This window comes from Rhinolophus hipposideros (genome assembly GCF_964194185.1).
Source record: "Rhinolophus hipposideros genome assembly, chromosome: 3".
In the NCBI taxonomy this organism is placed as follows: domain Eukaryota; kingdom Metazoa; phylum Chordata; class Mammalia; order Chiroptera; family Rhinolophidae; genus Rhinolophus; species Rhinolophus hipposideros.
Genome location: NC_138049.1, coordinates 30523253 through 30540284, shown reverse-complemented (window position 1 = coordinate 30540284; position 17032 = coordinate 30523253). Strand labels below are relative to the sequence as shown.

The 17032-nt window shown below is 37.3% G+C and overlaps 1 protein-coding gene across 6 annotated transcripts in view; it reads left to right on the top strand.

Moving 5' to 3' along the window:
- The window catches only part of L3MBTL3 (L3MBTL histone methyl-lysine binding protein 3), a 104302-nt gene extending 88480 nt beyond the window's left edge, over window positions 1–15822 (top strand). For all 6 annotated transcript variants that reach the window (XM_081042861.1, XM_081042864.1, XM_081042863.1 and 3 more), the window contains 4 exons: window positions 632–711; window positions 9336–9505; window positions 9741–9803; window positions 14006–15822. In XM_081042861.1, coding sequence (XP_080898987.1) covers window positions 632–711; window positions 9336–9505; window positions 9741–9803; window positions 14006–14149 — 457 coding nt within the window. In that variant the 3' untranslated portion in view covers window positions 14150–15822. The remainder of the gene's footprint in view (window positions 1–631; window positions 712–9335; window positions 9506–9740; window positions 9804–14005) is intronic.
- Window positions 15823–17032: the final 1210 nt, after the last annotated feature.

The window sequence follows — 17032 nt, the reverse complement described above, 5'->3', positions numbered from 1 at the left end:
GTGCCTGGTTCCCTTTGAAGCTAATTTTTGTCTTTGACTTAAAGGTAAAGCTCTGAAGTAAGATTGTAATAGGTCCATTCCATTTCAGAGCAGGCTTGTTCCATTAGGTTAGCATTAATTCATTCCTCGTCAGAAGGATCAGGTCAGTCTATCAGTTTGACCTGATTAAGCCAGGAAAAGCTCTCTAGAATTGACTTTGGTTCTCCTAAGCCAATTGCAGCCTCAATCCCAAATCGCAGAGCTGAGGAGTATATAGTGAATTGATTAAATGGTATGGACTTTCAAAGCATTGTTTTCCTTTAAATTGTGATCGTACCAAACAATACAAGGATTTCCTCATGAATACATGTCTCCATTTGAAGATGAATTACTCAATAGCTACATTTCCCAGAATAGTTAACCTTAATACCATTCTTTGCTTTAAAATATCTTTTCTGAGCAGTAAATGAAAACTGATGATGAGAATGGACATTTAGATGTTATTAGCATTAATTGATTCTAAAAATTCTTTCTAACATTTCAGTGGTACCATTTGTTTTCAAATTAAGAAAAAACAGTGGCTGAGATGTTGTGCAGAGCCATTTTTTTAAATGCTTCTATTACAAAATATTAAAACACCTATTTTTCTCAGAGACCAGCATGCTGATGATGTCAAAGAAGACTTTGAAGAGAGAACAGAAAGTGAAATGAGGACGTCACATGAAGCCAGAGGTAGCAATAATATCATTTTATTGATGGACAGTTCTATTCATACTCACAAATCAAAACTTAACTGGAATATGGCAGTCACTTTTATATTAAAGATGAACATCATTTGATTGGTTTGTTCCATTATCACAGACAATAAAAGTTTATTGTTAAGGTTAAATATAGCATGTAATTCATAATGATATGGATTTACCTGCAACCTATGTTTATTTTCTTTGACATTGCACATATCTGTACAATATTGTATGTAAAGTTTGGGTAAGACATTGTTTTTGGCCCTCGTCATACATTTTCTTTGGTATTGTAAATGTCACTTGCTTTGCATATTTTAAATTTAGAATGTGTCTTGAAATCCAAGCGGGATTAATATGGTTTTAATCTAATACCACAAATGAAAATCACTTGAACAGATGTTTTAAGTTGTACTGGAGAAAGTAATGTGTCTTACATCTTTGCTTTAAAAGATGTAAAAATGGTTTAAGCAGTGAAGTTGTAATGACTCTTAGTCATAGTATAGATTGTATTTGTAATTTATATAAATAGCTATATAATTATTGTTTATTTTTCATAAGACACTGTTGGCCTGATTATGGTTTTAATGATTATCCTAGTGGACTTTGCTTGTCATGTGCATTTTTTTCATTTAGATTATCATGTAAGATTTGTGAACGGCACCGAATGACTGTTTGCTGTAATGACCTATTCCAGAAGCGATGCTTTGATTTCCATATCTGATTCTCATAAAGCAGCAATTTGTGATGAATTTAAAAGTTATATTCACTGCTGTCTTCAGCATGTCCTGTAGTGTTTAAGGTGACAGTGTATGCACACAACTGCAGATGGCTGGGGTCTGAATTCCTGCTGAGCCACCTGCTGGCTGCGTGATCTTGGACATTCCACTGAACACACACAGGGCTTCTGTTTCCTTATTTATTCAGAAAGCTGATGGTGATAACTCCACAGGGTTGTCATGGGAATTAAGTGCAACAACATTTGTAACTTGCTTAGAACAGTGCTGGCACCTAGGCAGTGCTAAGCAATATTCGATTATTTTAAATGTTTCTGGTCATTTAGAAAGGAAGAAAAGCATTTAATTTATGCAGGTTTGTCACCAGGGTATATTGGGTTTTCAGATAAAGGTATCTTCCTGTCTGTGGATAGTGGTTAGGAGCACAGCCTTCATTCTCATCTCAGCCCCACTTATCAGCTGTGTGGCTGACGCTAGGCAGAATTTCCTCCTATGTTGTAGTTTTCTTCAAGGAAAATCAGAAACCAGATAACTTGCTGTATGTAAAGTTGAAATATCTTACTCAGCCTCTTATTCTCTCAAGTGTGCTGTTTACTGCCTTTAACATGATTTTGAACAGTAGTAGTTTTTGTCTTCCTGTAATTTCCTATATTGGCTTGTTCTTCAAATTTAAACTTTTGTATTCCTGAGAAAGGTATAATTTTGTTTTCTCTCTCATGGAAGCATTTTTCTGTCATGGGTGGCTGATACGCAGAAAAAGTTGAATTCCATTTTGTAATGTGCTAAAGTCTCACTTAAAGATTAGCCTTGCTTTTGGCCTCCATAGCAATTGGTTTCTTATTTGGGTTGTTACCTTTGAAATGATCTTCAGATATCTTTCATACCTGAGGTAAGCAGGTTGGAGCTAAGTTTATCTACATTTTTTTAATGCCACGATCCATTTATTTTACCCAATCACTGTTATTATTCATCCTTTTATATTTAGTTACCAGTTAGTAACTCCATGTAAAAAAATAGTTTTTTGGTTAACAGATGTATCCCATTTCTTCTGACTTTATTTTTTTCTCCATTAACAGCATATTTTATAGACATGGAATATTAACCTGAAAGTGTTATTGACTCCTTTTTATTTTTGCCTTATTATATCCAGTAGACTCTCAGCAATATGCCTTTCTTTGAAGATAGGAATAATTTCCTCTATTTGCTGAGTCTTTACTACATGTTAGATACCGGGATAAGCATTGTAAAAATATTATGTAATTTTTACAGCAATCCTGTTACATTGATTTAGTCAAGATGATAGAGATGGTCAGTGACCGAGCAGGGCTTTGTTCCATGTTCATCAGACTCTTAAACTCACCCTCTTGACCGTGACCTTATATTCTGTAATAGGAGGCAAAAGATGGAGGGTCACTTTCTGATGCTGTGCCCCTCTCACAGTGTGGCTTTGGGCACGTCAGGCCTTCGTTTTCTGGCCTTAGGGAATAGCTACCTCCTAGCATTGTTTTGAAACCAAAATGAAACGAGGCAGTTGGAGATTCTGGTTTTACTTCTGTCACTGGCTTAAAGAGACAGTAATGAGCCATGACAAGAGGTCAGTGGTAACTCAAGCTGTGGCTGTCGGTTTAGCATTGTTCAGACTTGGAAATAGGAAGCCGAGTGGGATCTGAGTCTGAAAGTAGCAGGCAACGTGAGGGGTGCTTCTCTTTTCTGGGACTTGCCCTGTAAGGTCAGCCTACCGTGAAGTGGTTCTACTCGGCCCCAGTGGGAACAGTCCTATAAAAAGCAGGTTCTCACCCTCTGTGATGGTAAGGACGTCTCCTTCTACTAGGAGACTCCATGTTTGGTTTAGATGGTGTTCCTTATACTCAAGATTTATTGTCTTGATTCTACATGAAGCATTGGAGGATTTTTCTTTCAGGAACATTGTTGTCAGAAATGTCTTCTTACAAGGGTTAACCTTCCCTTTCACTTTTTCCTAACTCTAAGCCAAATCAAGAATTTTAATACCTGTACTCTTAACCAGAATTGAGAGACATGGTGGGCAAATATGTATTTACTTTGGAATATTGTATTATCTATTGAACTTCATTTCAAGAAAGTCTGCAAGGATATGCTGTATTGACACAGTCTTCCGCAGTTTCTGATACAGTGTAAGTGCTGAATAAACAATTGCTAAATGAATGATTTCCATATAATAAATAGAAATTGTAAATAGTAGAGGCAGACCTTTACTATCCATTCTCCAAGTATCAACATCAGAAAAATATTCCTCGTTTGATAATTGTCTGGGGAAATGAAATAGCAGTAAAACCAACAAGGCCATATCTTGGTCAAAGGTGGTTCTGGAGGACTAGCTGTTCAATTAGTATTACCCAGAAGAAAGAGGGTCGGGATTAGGGAGTGGTGCTGCGTACTTTGAAGTGCTCTCACCCTTTAAGGGCACTTCCACGGTGTTGCAAGTATGACTTCTGCTTGTATCTCGTTAGTCATGTGGCCACATCTAGCTGCAAGAGAGGCTGGGCCAGGTAGTCTTCATTCTAGATACAATTATGTACCTAGCAGAGAACCTCCAAGGTGACTTTCTTACAGATGATTGTTAGCATTCATGCTTCGTTAGTTCCTTAAGATGAACTTCTAGACTGGGAATTGCTGAGTCAATGGATGACTCAGGAGAACCTGTTTCAGGTCAGAGAAAAGACTTGCCCACAGCCTTTTGAGACTTTGGATGTTTTATAGTTTCTTTAGCATGATGATAAGAATGGGGAACATTCTTTTACCTCACTGGAATGTGCAATCTAATCAATGCAGAGCATTCTGCTGATCCTCATAGCGGTGTGCAGGTGCAGGTTCTGTACAGGGAGTGAATGTTTGAAATTTGAATGTTAAAAGGAGATCCTGACAATACAGTCCCCATACGATGCACTATCTCATGGCTTGTAGGGTCAGGCATCTCAGTGGAACTGTATTCTAAGATTGGGAACTACTTTTCAGCTGGCCCTTGTCTGACTTCAGTGTAGACTTCGTTCTTCAAGTTTGTCATTACAAAAACCTTCTCCTGTCATCTCCTTTCTTTAAAACATTCTGAGCATTATACCTCCTCTACATGAACTAGAAGATCTTCAGTGTCTGTCTTTGTCTGTCTTATACACATATACATGATTCACTAAAAAAAAGTCTTGATTATTTGATTGAATATTAGCCTGAGTAGATTGATGTGTTCATAAACATAATGAATGAATATTATTTTTCTCTGCACTGTGCTGTTTCGCATTTTAATGTACTATAAAGTTTCTCATAATTCTCTTCTTGCCACTCTTGAGGGTGACACCTTCACCTTTACAAATTTTTCAATTGTTGGACCAAGAATCAGGAAGAATTAAAATTCCTATTATGTAGTCACTTGAGTCATTCTGAGTCAGCTTAAAGTACTTTTACTTACATTTGCTTAAGCATATCTCTCCTAATTTATTTCTGTTGTAAGCAAATTAGAATACTTTTTTTTTTTAAGAAAAAATGCTAAAGAAGGATACTTTTTTTAAAAATTGGGGCGAGGGGACATAACCTTTCTAAAAGCCATTTCAGAGAATTTCAGTATTGTTGTTTTTGTTGAGAATGCTCCTTGCTTCCTATTCCTCCTTTCTTCACTTCCTCCACATCTTTCTGGTGTATATATATATTAGAAATATATGTCCCTGATATTCATAACACATTAAAAGTTATTTTGATAATTTCTAGACAAAATGAAGTTTCTTAATGATAATATTTTACCTTCGCAAGGATTAGTAAGAACCAGACCTGGAACTCACCCCAGTCAGTTCTGCATCCAGTGACACAGAATTGAGTAAAACGAAAGAAACATAGAAGCACAATACCTGAAACTAAATGGGATGGGAGAGAAAAATGTTTGACTGTATACCTTTGGTAAATTTTCATTTCAGGAAATTTAAAAAATACAGAAAACTTCTTCAAAAGTCTTATTTATCATGTATGTAACTAGTTTGAAAGCAGGTAATAAGGAATATAGCCCTAGTAAAATCGGGCTGGCGGAAATGTCTTCCAAAACAAAAGGCTGTGTTTTCTGAAGCATATGGTGCGCGTTCCTGACAACCTACTCTTCCTTACTCTTGACACTGAGCCAGCTACTTCAGCCAAAGTCTATTGGCATTTCTTTTGGTCTATGTCACATGTTAACATTAAAACTTGCAGTCATGTTGCCATACAGTTCAAGGAATCAAATACACATTCACTCAAATGAAGTTGCTTTCTTTATCCTTTTGGATTGGGACCCTACCTAATACATTATTATTGTGTTGACAAAGAGATGGCATGTTCAGTGGCCGGTAAATACTGCATTTGCCCCATTCGTCAGGAAATAACACTGGGCCCCAGGGCATCAGTCAGCATGAAAGAATCAGCAAAAGGAAGGAGAATTAAAGTGAAGGATGCAGAGTTGGGATTGGGATTGGAGTGGTGGAGAGTGTCTCGGCCTATTTATAGTATCAGCTTCAAAGACGTGCAAAAAGCTACCAGAAATACAGTAGTTAAGTTTTTTTGTTATTTCTTCAGAATGGCTCAGTTATTTTCCTAAGCAATAATGATGTAGGAGCATTAGAAATAAGAACAATACAACTTTGGCAGGAAATAGAATGAAAATAGAATGGACCTAGGCGAAAGGAAGGAAGAATGGCAAATATTAATAGAATATATAAACAGTTACATAATGAGTGTATAGCTTTGAAAAAGACTGACACTTCTTATGTGACAAGCAGTCAGAATATAAATAATAAAGTAAGCTATTGTTTTACTCTAGTGTGGAGCTGGAAATCTTACCATTTCGTATAAGCTTGTCTCATGAAAGATTTATGAATATTTTTAATAATTGCTAAACTTTTGGAACTATGAAATTAAGGATAGTTTTTAAGTTACCCCATATTTATGCTAAATAAAAACATCTTGAACACTGTGTTATTTAAAAAGGATAAAAACAAACTGGTACAGGTTTACATATTTGGCTAATAAGGTATTCAGTTAAACAGGATGAGAATCTAAAACCTTAAAACCAATTATATGATATTCGTTGATGAAATGTGTAAAGAGGGATTGTGATGGTTTCTTGAAAAATATTTGAAGAATTGAAATGTTTCATGTGGAGCAGATACATTTTTCTGAATGAGCTCACTCAGGTAGAACCAGAACCTTTTTTTTCTCAATATAGTTACTCTGTGACATTCAGAACAATTCAAAATTTAGATTAAGCTAGTTTAAGACAAAAGTTATTACAGAACCACAACAAAACAGTAGGGAATAAATTTAACAAAAGATGTTAAAGACCTCTACATGAAAATGACAAAACATTAAAGAGATATGTTATAGAAGACCCAAAGAAACAGAGAAGGGGTATACCTTGTTCCTGGATTGGAAGACTCTATATTATGAAGATGTTATTTCTCACCAAATTGATCTATGTTTGGTGGTAATCCTAATCTACATCCTAGCCTTATTTTTTTGTTTTTACAAGCTGATCCTAAAATTTATGTCACAGTACAAAGAAAGGATAGTCAAGACGATCTTGAAGAAGACCTAGATCACAGATATCAGTATACTTATAACGTATACTGATATCTGTATACAGGAATTAAAATCTGTGAGTTGGGGTAAAGAGACCAGTGGAACAGAACAGATTATCTGAAAACAAATTTATATTTATGTTAAAGCTTGGACTGCAGTGCAATGGGGAGAGGATGGTCTTTTCAATAAATCATGGTTGAACAATTAGAAGTCCATGTGGAGAAACATGAATATTGATCCTTATCTCAAAAAATTTCAAATGGATTGTAGCTCTAAATGTGAAAGGGAAAACATATTTAGAGGAAAACAGAGAAGACTAACTTCAGGACCTTGGGGTAAGCAAAGACTTCTGTAGGAGACATACAAAGCACTGACCGCAAGGGAACATTGATAAATTAAACTGTAGTACAATTAGAACTTGCTTACCAGAGACCCGATTAAGAGAGTAAAAGGGAAGACCGAGTGGGAAAAGATATTAGTAATACGTATTTCCAATAAAGGACTCCTACTCAGAGCATAGTATATATATCTAACTTCTAAATATCAGTAAGAAAAAGGCAAGAAGACCCAATTGAAAAATGGGCATAAACATAAATATTTCTTGAAAGAGATTCTTCATATGGCCAGTAAGCATAAGAAAAGATACCAACTTCATCAGACAAATGCTGTTATAAGCACAATGGTTAAACCATTTTAATCCAATTGGTTAAAATGAAAAAGATACACATACCACGTGTTGGTGAGGCTGTGAAGCATTTGCAACACTCTTTCACTGTTAGTGGATGCATATTGTACAACTGTTTTGGAAAAATGGCAGAATTTGTCAAAGCTTAATGTGCACAAACGCTATGACCTCAAGGTTTCACTCTTCAGTATATGTGCAACAGAAATGCACACATTTCTTCAGGAAAAGGTATGCCCAAGAATGCTCACAGCAGTACTGTTGGTAATAGCCCCTAATTAAAAACAACTCGAACGTCCATGCACTCCACATTAATAGTGGAGCATGTATAATAGTGAAACAACCATGCAGCAAAGAGCAGGTGAGCTGCAACCATATACAGCCACATGCATTTGTCTCACCAACATGCTGTTGAGAGAACGAAGCCAGACAGCGTTTCATCTACATGCAGTTCAGAAGCAGGGTAAAGAACCCGTGGAAGTAGAGGTCAGGGAGGGGTGTGACTGATTGGAAGGGGCCCCGGGGCTCTGGATATGCTGCCCTGTTGCGTTTTGCCTTTCCGGTGTGCTCACTTTGTGAAGTCTTTAAGCTATATCTACACTGAGGATTTGTGTACCTTTCTGTAAACCATACTCTTCAAGGGGAAAAAAATCTCAAAACAATTCTTAGATACGAAAGAGCGTAAAATGTTCTTAGACATTTAAAGGCTAAAGTATGTAACATTTGGCAAAGATTTGTGGTGTAATTGAAGTGTCACTGGCGTGGAGCTGGTGTGTGTGTGGGGGGGTGAGCGTGGTTGGGGAGAAGGTGCTTTCCTTCTCATGGGCTTTGAGTAAGGAGTTTCCAGAAAAGACTTCTGTTCTAGAGGATCTTAAGGCGACAGATCATTACTGAGAAACTCTAAGAGTGCCCAAGACATAAAATCGTTGGCCAAATAATGGTTATTTTAGGAGAACAGCAGTAAACTCGGTTTGGATTCAGAAGACCTAGCAGATAAATAGAACATTCCGTAGTTTAATTTTGCTCTCCACAAATGAAGAGCATTTGCCTTTCTGCTATTTTATTTGTGTTGTAATATTTTCATATCTCATTTCAAAAAAGTTAAGTTGGATGTTTAAAAAGTCGGTGTGATTAAAATTCTAAGAGCAAACCTGGGCTGAGGCGAAAGGCAAGAACAGGTATAGGAACTACAGGGTAAACACGGGGGCGGACTTGAAGCTCCACCGTGGCTGTTACCTTTAGGACATCCAAAGCAGATGGGGAAACATATACAGCTTCCTACGGTGAGAGTTATTTTCCTTGCCACTAAAGCTCTGAGGCACATTTCTTACCTGGAACATTGAATGACATAATGATGCATGTCATCAGTGAGTGATTTAGCCAGCATGTAAGCTGCATTTTCAGGTTGTATCTTAAATGGTCACCTTCAGGTGACCTTCAGTAAAGGCAAAGAGTGTAATTATTCAGTGACTATAATGTTGAAAGGAACTGATGTTTTAACTAAACCTTCCCCCCAACTCATTATTTGGGGGTAACACATGGCATTTGGAGGCTTTTATTTTTGGGGTTGGTTTTTTTTCCCTGCTTTTCAGAGAGTGATTTCCCCCATTTGTTTCCATCGACCAGGTGCCCGGGAAGAACCTCCCGTACAGCAAGCACAGCGTCGGTCTGCTGTCTTTCTGTCCTTTAAGTCCCCCATTCCATGTCTGCCCTTGCGCTGGGAGCAGCAAAGCAAACTTCTGCCAACTGTAGCCGGAATCCCTGCCAGTAAAGTTTCCAAATGGAGCACAGATGAGGTATATTTTATTTCCTTTGTCTCCCAAGGACCAGATATGGGAGTGATACTGGCTTAAGGAGTGAACACAAGGAATGGGGGGTGGTGAGGGGGTCGGGCTAGTCTTTTTTTCTGAAAGATAAGAAATTATTCTGAGAGAAACAACTAAAACATGTAGGTTCAACAATTTGAAACTGTTTGAGCATTTAGCTTTTGACTTCTTTTTCAAACTGGAATTGTGGTCTTGTTTTTGACAGGTGTCAGAATTCATACAGAGCTTACCTGGGTGTGAAGAACATGGAAAGGTATTTAAAGATGAAGTAAGTGTTCCACTAAATTGCAGTATGTACCGTAATGGGATCAAAGCACTGAAGTGCAGTGAAGGGTAAAATGTTTTACATTGGCAGAGGAGGAAAGAGATGGGTTAATTTGAAACTGACAAATCGATGGAGTTGTCTAACAAGCAGCATTAATCAGTTGTATAAAAATGTCTGTGTAAGATCAGATGGAAATGTTTGTACCACTTCATGATGCCCCAAAGCAGAAGCACTGGACTCATTATTTAAAACAAAAACAAAAACAAAAAGCTTACTAGCATGCATTTATATAGTTTATAGCACAGAAAGAAACCAAAGAAAAAAATAACATGTTTAACACAGAGAAATTAGTTACCATTATTTTATTTTCAAACATTTAGCAACACCATGATTAACTCCATTTGATGCTTATAATAAATAATGCTACCATTATTGCTGAAATAACCCCTTAGATCTTATACATTTCTCAGTAATGTTTATAATAACTGACATTCATTATATTTACTGTAGTCTGCTGTTGGAAGATTATTTTATTAGTTGTTTTCATCTGCCTGTCCAGAACTTCAATTTAAGGGATGACTAATAATGATATCACCCACATAGAGCATTAGAACAAAAAGGAATTCAGCTTCTACTACACTAGAAGTAATGCTTTTTGAGTACAGTAGGCGACTCTTTTCACTAGAGACCTTTACAAATAACCCACTTGCCTCTCAGCTCCCCCAAGCAGAACAGTTAGTTATCACTCTGATCGTGGCTACCAGAAAGTAGAAAGAACATGTAATCTCAGAAGGCTTTCTCCAGCATCTGCTGCCTTGTTATAAGGATGTTTACTTGTTTGCTCCTATGTTTAGCCTCAACTGTTAAGAATAGCACAGTGTCAATTAAGAGCGTTGCCAGAGTGTCAGGGGACCTAAGAATCTAGCCACTGGTTGCCCACGTCATTATACTATTAGATACCATGTATGCTTTAGATGGATGCCTGTTAAAAGACACATGGATACGATGCTCAGCATTCTTTTTCTGATTCATGTTCTTATTTCAGAAATGTTTTATCTTTAATAGGCAATTACTCGTATTTTGAGTGTTTTCCCCTTAATTCCTAAGTGTCTTGGTGGACCACTCAGTTAATTTCCATCCCTGAACAGACTGAGAGGACCTGCAGGGAGCTTTTGTTCTTTCTTTGAAGCACTCATGTAGTTACTACGTTGAAAATAAAAGCATTTTAAATAATGAATTAATAATATATCTGTTTCATAGCTGGAAATTCTATTTCCGGTTCTATTGATATCTAAACGATTAATATGGATTTGCTGTTTTTTAGTTTAATAAGATTCAAGTTCAAATTCAGATGATGTTATTTCTTTGAATAAGTTTTTCTTCGTGCTGTATCATGTCCTGGCACTTCTCAAGCACCAAGTGTCCTCAAAGCCAGAGCTTTCTTGTGAGGAGTGAGACGTGTCATTCATATGTTCACATGCCATTCATATATTCATTTATTCCTTTATTCATTCATCCTGTCAACACTTGTTAAATTCCTACCATGTGTATGTTACTCCATGCAATGCTCTGGGAAGAAGGTTCATTCAAAGATAATAAGACACAATTCTTGCTCTCAAATGTCTCACAGAGTCCACACGTATTGGTTTTAAGTCCTAAAAGTAAAACATTATAAAAACCCAAAATCTGAAGTCTTGGAAGTCATCTCTAAACAAAAAAGTACAGGTATCAGGATGAGCTACTATTTGAAACCATTTTTGACTTTCTTTTACACACTCCACATCCGATCTGTTGAAATCCTGTGGAGTGTATTTTTAAAATACAGCAATTCTGGCTCTCTCTCTACCTCTGCCACTGTCACTCTGGTCTGAGCCACCATCATCTCCCCGCTGGATTAAGGCAATAACCTCTTAACCAGTCTCCCTGCTCCTTGTTTTACTCCCTGCAATCTGTTCCCAGCATAGCCAGGGTGGTCTTGCTAAAACGTAAGTCAAATCATGTCACTCCTCCATGCGTATCCTTGCACTAGCAAATCAGAGTGAAACTGAAGTCCTCACAGGGGCCTACAGTCTCACACCCCATGACCTCTCTCACCTCCTGACCTTCTGCCCACCCTGCATTTTACTTACACCGTCCCCCCTTGCTGTGCTTCCAGTAGTCCAGACACACTCCTCTCTTCCCTCTGCCTGGAGTGCCCTTCCTCCAGGTGTTCACATGGCTCAGATGCTGCTTTCTCTCAGTTCTACCCTCACCATCCTGCCTCAGATTGCCCCCTGCCACACTGCCATCCCTGCCCACTCATCTCCTCAATCAGCTGCTTTTTTCCACCGCACTAGCTACCTTTTAGAATTATTATTTATTTGCTTCTTACGTTTATCTTTTTTTTTTGCTTACAGTCTCCCACTACTAGCATATAAACTCCACAAGGAGTTTTTGTTTCCTTACTTGCTTGTTTTTGTTATCTCTTCTATTCTCTGCTGAATGCCCAAGTCCAAGAAGAATGTCTGGAACATAACAGACATTTAGTAAGTTTTTCATGAGTGAATGTACTCATAGCATTATACTCTGAGAAAGACATGCAGACAGCATCTGGCTGTGGTTTTCAGAGTGAAAGCATTGGGAAAGAACCATGAGTGCATAGCAGGAAAAGTAATGACATGGGAATGGGGAGTTTCCCCCTCCAAATTCCAAATCCTCCTTCTTAGTTTGGGGCCTGTAGCAAGATAGTTCATCTCTAGAGTTGGACCAGTTTATATGTATTACAAAAGCAACAAACAAAACATAAACTCAGTAATACATTGCTGATTGCTGTTCTTAGAAAGTACTTTCTTACTGCCTTTGCTTCATCCCAGTTGAGGGCTGTCCTTACAGCCACACATCAGAGCGTCCTGATGTGATAGACTGTTTGGCACTGACTAGCCTCAGGATGATTTTTTTTCTTTCCAGCGTAACCTTACAAATAAGCTACCAAAACTCATTCTTATCCCACTCCTAACTTTCTGGAGGCTGGAAGTGTGAAGAGGGCTAGAAGTCAAGGTGTTGACAGTGTGGGTGCTTCTCCTCAGGGCTTTGAGGAAGGGACCTGCTCCAGGCCTCTCTCCTCGGCATGTAGATGGTTCTTTGTCTTCACATTGTCTTCCCTCCATGTGTGTCTGTCTCTGTATCCAAATTTCCCATGTTCATAAGGACAACAATCATCTTGGATGGGGCCCAGCCTGCTCCAGTATGACCACATCTTAACTAACTCCATCTGCAGTGACCATTTCCAAACAAGGGCACATTCTGAGGTTATGGAGGGTTAGACTTCAACGTGTAAATTCGGGAGGGACACAGTTCAACCCATAATAGTACGTTGCTGTCCAAGTTTCCAGTGCACGCTAAGGCAAAAGCAAATACATGATTTACTTTTTGTGTAACATGGGAAGACTGAAAAAGAAGTGGATTGATTTTTTTTTTTTTTAAGATGGTGGCACTCCTGAGAGCTGACAGTCATATACACTCTACTCCTTTTCCCTGCCCACTAAGCTAGACGTCATCTCCATAGAATTGTATCTTTGAACCTTAGAAGAGATAGAGACAGGAAGTGAGTTTCTCATGTTACCCAAGTAGGAGAACCATCAGAGGTTATAACTCTTAACATCAACCTCATGTTCTTCCAGCTCCACTGTGGTTTGCCCTTGTTAGTCACTGCTTTTTTTCTGTATAATTGTGGTCACTCTAGAAGTGAATGTTATCACGCACTTTTTTTTCTCCATTGTGGGAGGCTAATTCATATATATATACGTATAGCAGATACGTTTACCTGAATTTTTGGTTTATATCCACAAACATCTGCGTACCTATTTTCCTCTCTAATTGTCAAACCTGTCATGATAGAAACTGAATTTCAGGCACCCCAGATTTTTCCAAGTTCTTCTTGAGTCAGCACCTAAGGCAGAGTAATCACAGGAAGCTATGAGCACCTTCCATTTTCCTGTGAGCTGATTTTTCAGATGAATGAGTTTTACTTCGCTCCTGGTCCACATTTGGGTGTGGTGTTATAGATAAGGAAGATCCATTTATGAGGAAATGCTGTTTGTACACACAAACTCCTGTACGTGCCGTTTTAGTGTTGCTATGTATAAGCTGATAATTTAACCTTGACTATTTCCCACAATACTATATCCGGTTAATTCACAATCTTTTGTCTTTTTCTCCCATTTCAGCAAATTGATGGAGAAGCATTTCTGCTTATGACCCAAACAGACATTGTTAAAATTATGAGCATTAAGCTGGGCCCTGCTCTCAAAATTTTCAATTCTATCCTGATGTTCAAAGCTGCAGAGAAGAACTCTCACAATGAACTTTGAAGATGAATTTTAAATACAATCAGCTTTCTGCTTTAAAGCTCATGTTTTATTCAAAGCACAAGGACAGTTGTAACTCCTAAGTGGGAAGTCTCCAAAACCCAAAAGAGCAATGCTATCGGATTATTTATATTCCTCCAGAGACACTATATATGAATTCTTATGAAAGTGCTTGAGCTTTTACCCAGGTACTGTCTAACAACAGTCATCTTTTGGTTCTGTTCACTGAGCTAAATTTATCTTTGTAAATCTTTTTGAGGTTGGGGGGTGGGAGGGGAAGGGCAACTTCATTAATTATTTATGGTAAGGGGGGAAGAGTAAGAACTTTCAGCATTTTGTAAACATTGTTGAATTCTCTTTCATGTACACTGTTTCTTTTTCAATACTTTCAGGAATCTTTTTATATAATCAAATTTCAACTTAAACCAAATTAGTCAAAACCTGGCTAAGTTTAGCCAATGGGACTGTTATCTGTATTGTTAATTCTGTGCCATATTTTGAATTGCAACATTATGCTAAGTATAACTTTGCAAGTCATGATATTGCCTAACTGCTTGTCATCGTTTGTTGGGGCTGAATAGTTGTAAAAATTACTTTTCCTTAAATCAAGTGTTTTTGCTTTTGCACGTATTATGAAATGTTTAAACAAATTACTTTCACCAGCATCTTTACTATAATTACCAAAAACGTGTATATAAATAATGGAATTGAAAAATAAAATATATAAACATAAATAAATTAGGTGATGTATTTGAATGGCATCAATCACAAACATTGTGGTGCCCTGTGTGTTGGACTCTCGTAGAGTCCAATGGTATTGTGGAATATGCAGTTCCATTTTGGGGGTTATAGGAATCTTGAACTATTTATGAGATTATCTTGAGCGTCTCTGTCATTGAGGTAACTGTTGCTTTTCAGAGCTAGATGAAAGGCTTCTTCTGTCAATAGAAACACTAATCCCTAAAGAGCTGTCTCAGATGTTTCTGTGTCCTCCAAACCCAAAGGTTTTCTTCAGGGTTGACTGTGAGAGATTGTGTGGATTTTACTAAGAAGGCAAGGTGTGAGGAAGCAACATCAGTGGACACAAAGATTGCAAATGCTTGCAGGTCAGGGAGGCAAATTCCCAAAACAGTTATTCAAGAACCTCTATTTTGGAAAGATTCCTTTCTCTTTGGAACAGTTCACCTCAATATATAAGCGTACAGATGCACTTTAAATGAAAGCCCTTGATTACCTATGAAATGATAGCTGGTAGTGTTTCTTTTACAAGAATGCATTCCCAATGCAAAAGCTAAATTATTTTATCAGCCTTTGCATGTAATTTCTAACTCTAGGATTGGACTATTTTAAAAGTAGAAAGTAAGTTTGCAGCATGCTGTCTGAATTCTGGAGAAAGGTCCAACGCTCTCTTTAGTTGCTTTCATTTTTTCTGATGTAGAGCTTCCTTTGATATCCCCTGTTGGAAGTCTTTTAGCAGTCTTTGCATTTGTCATAATTCAAGATATAAACAGGGTCAGTGACATCTGCAGTGTCCCATTCATTTCTTTGCATGAATCTGCTTAAATAACTTTTTTGTTGTTAGTTTTTATTTCCTTTTTTTATGTTTTGTTCAAAATTTGTACATTTAAGTTGCACTTGTTACATCTGACATGAATGAAATAAAGTCTAAATTGCAGATACTTTTTTACATATGTATGATTTTTAAGAAAGCTTGTCAAACAAGCGGGGCAAATGAGAACAGTAATACATCAAACACATGAGCATTAACTAGCTGTGTAATCACTCTGTAGGAGTCAAAACTCTTTGTCAAACTATGTCCCAGACAATGTTAAGAGTGACACAGAAAATTCAAAAAGTGTATCATTAGGTCCATTAGGAATCATACATATTGAGAAATTTTCCTGTCTGGTTTAAAGCATATATGTAACAAAAGAGACTTTTAAATCTTATTGAAAACATCTACTCATTCTAAACAGCATGTTGTTACACAATTAGAGGCAAGCCATTAAGCACCCTTAGAGTGGAACAGTGTCCCTCAAGAAAGGGGAAATCTTTCCACCGTTCCTTCCCTGGGATAGAGTCTAAGTCTTAACAGAGTAAATAGGGGGCCATGATGATGGCAGAGGGGTCCCTGAAATTTGAAAAGCCGAGTAGGGGTAAGACAAAAGGGAGGAGAAAATTACACAATTGATACTATTCTACAGTAACCGTTAAGAATAAAATTCATTTTTACTATTCATTTAACTTCACACATCATAATTTTGTGTTTAGTTTTGATAACTGCATATATGTAATACTAATTCTCGTGGCTAAAATAGAAATTCCCTTTTTAAATGGTAATAGCGATTGCAGTGATTTAGTGAGGTAACTGACAAAATATGCAATGAAGAATACCAGACAGGACAATCTCCAATTCATTTGTCCAGAACAGAATTTTTATGAGCTATGCAAATGTTTAATGAAAATGCTGATACCTGCAGAGCAGAAGTAAATAGGAGAGTTGAGGATGTACCATGTTTCCCCCAAAATAAGACTGGGTCTTATATTAATTTTTGCTCTAAAAGACACATTAGGGCTTATGTTCAGGGATGTCATCCTGAAAAATCATGCTAGGGCTTATTATCCTGTTAGGTCTTATTTTCAGGGAAACACGGTATAAGTGGAACTAAATAAAAGGAAAAAAAACAGGACATTTTTGGTGCCTAACACTAGTGGTCCATTTGTAGGAAATCCTGTATGATATATATGAATGTCTTTTTTTATGTTAAGATGTATTGTGTATTTAATACATTAATTAAAATGCAGATCAAAGGAAAAACTACAAACACTGTGCAAGTCAAATGAGACCGATCTGCAGATTGAAATATAGCCCAGGCTACCATTTTG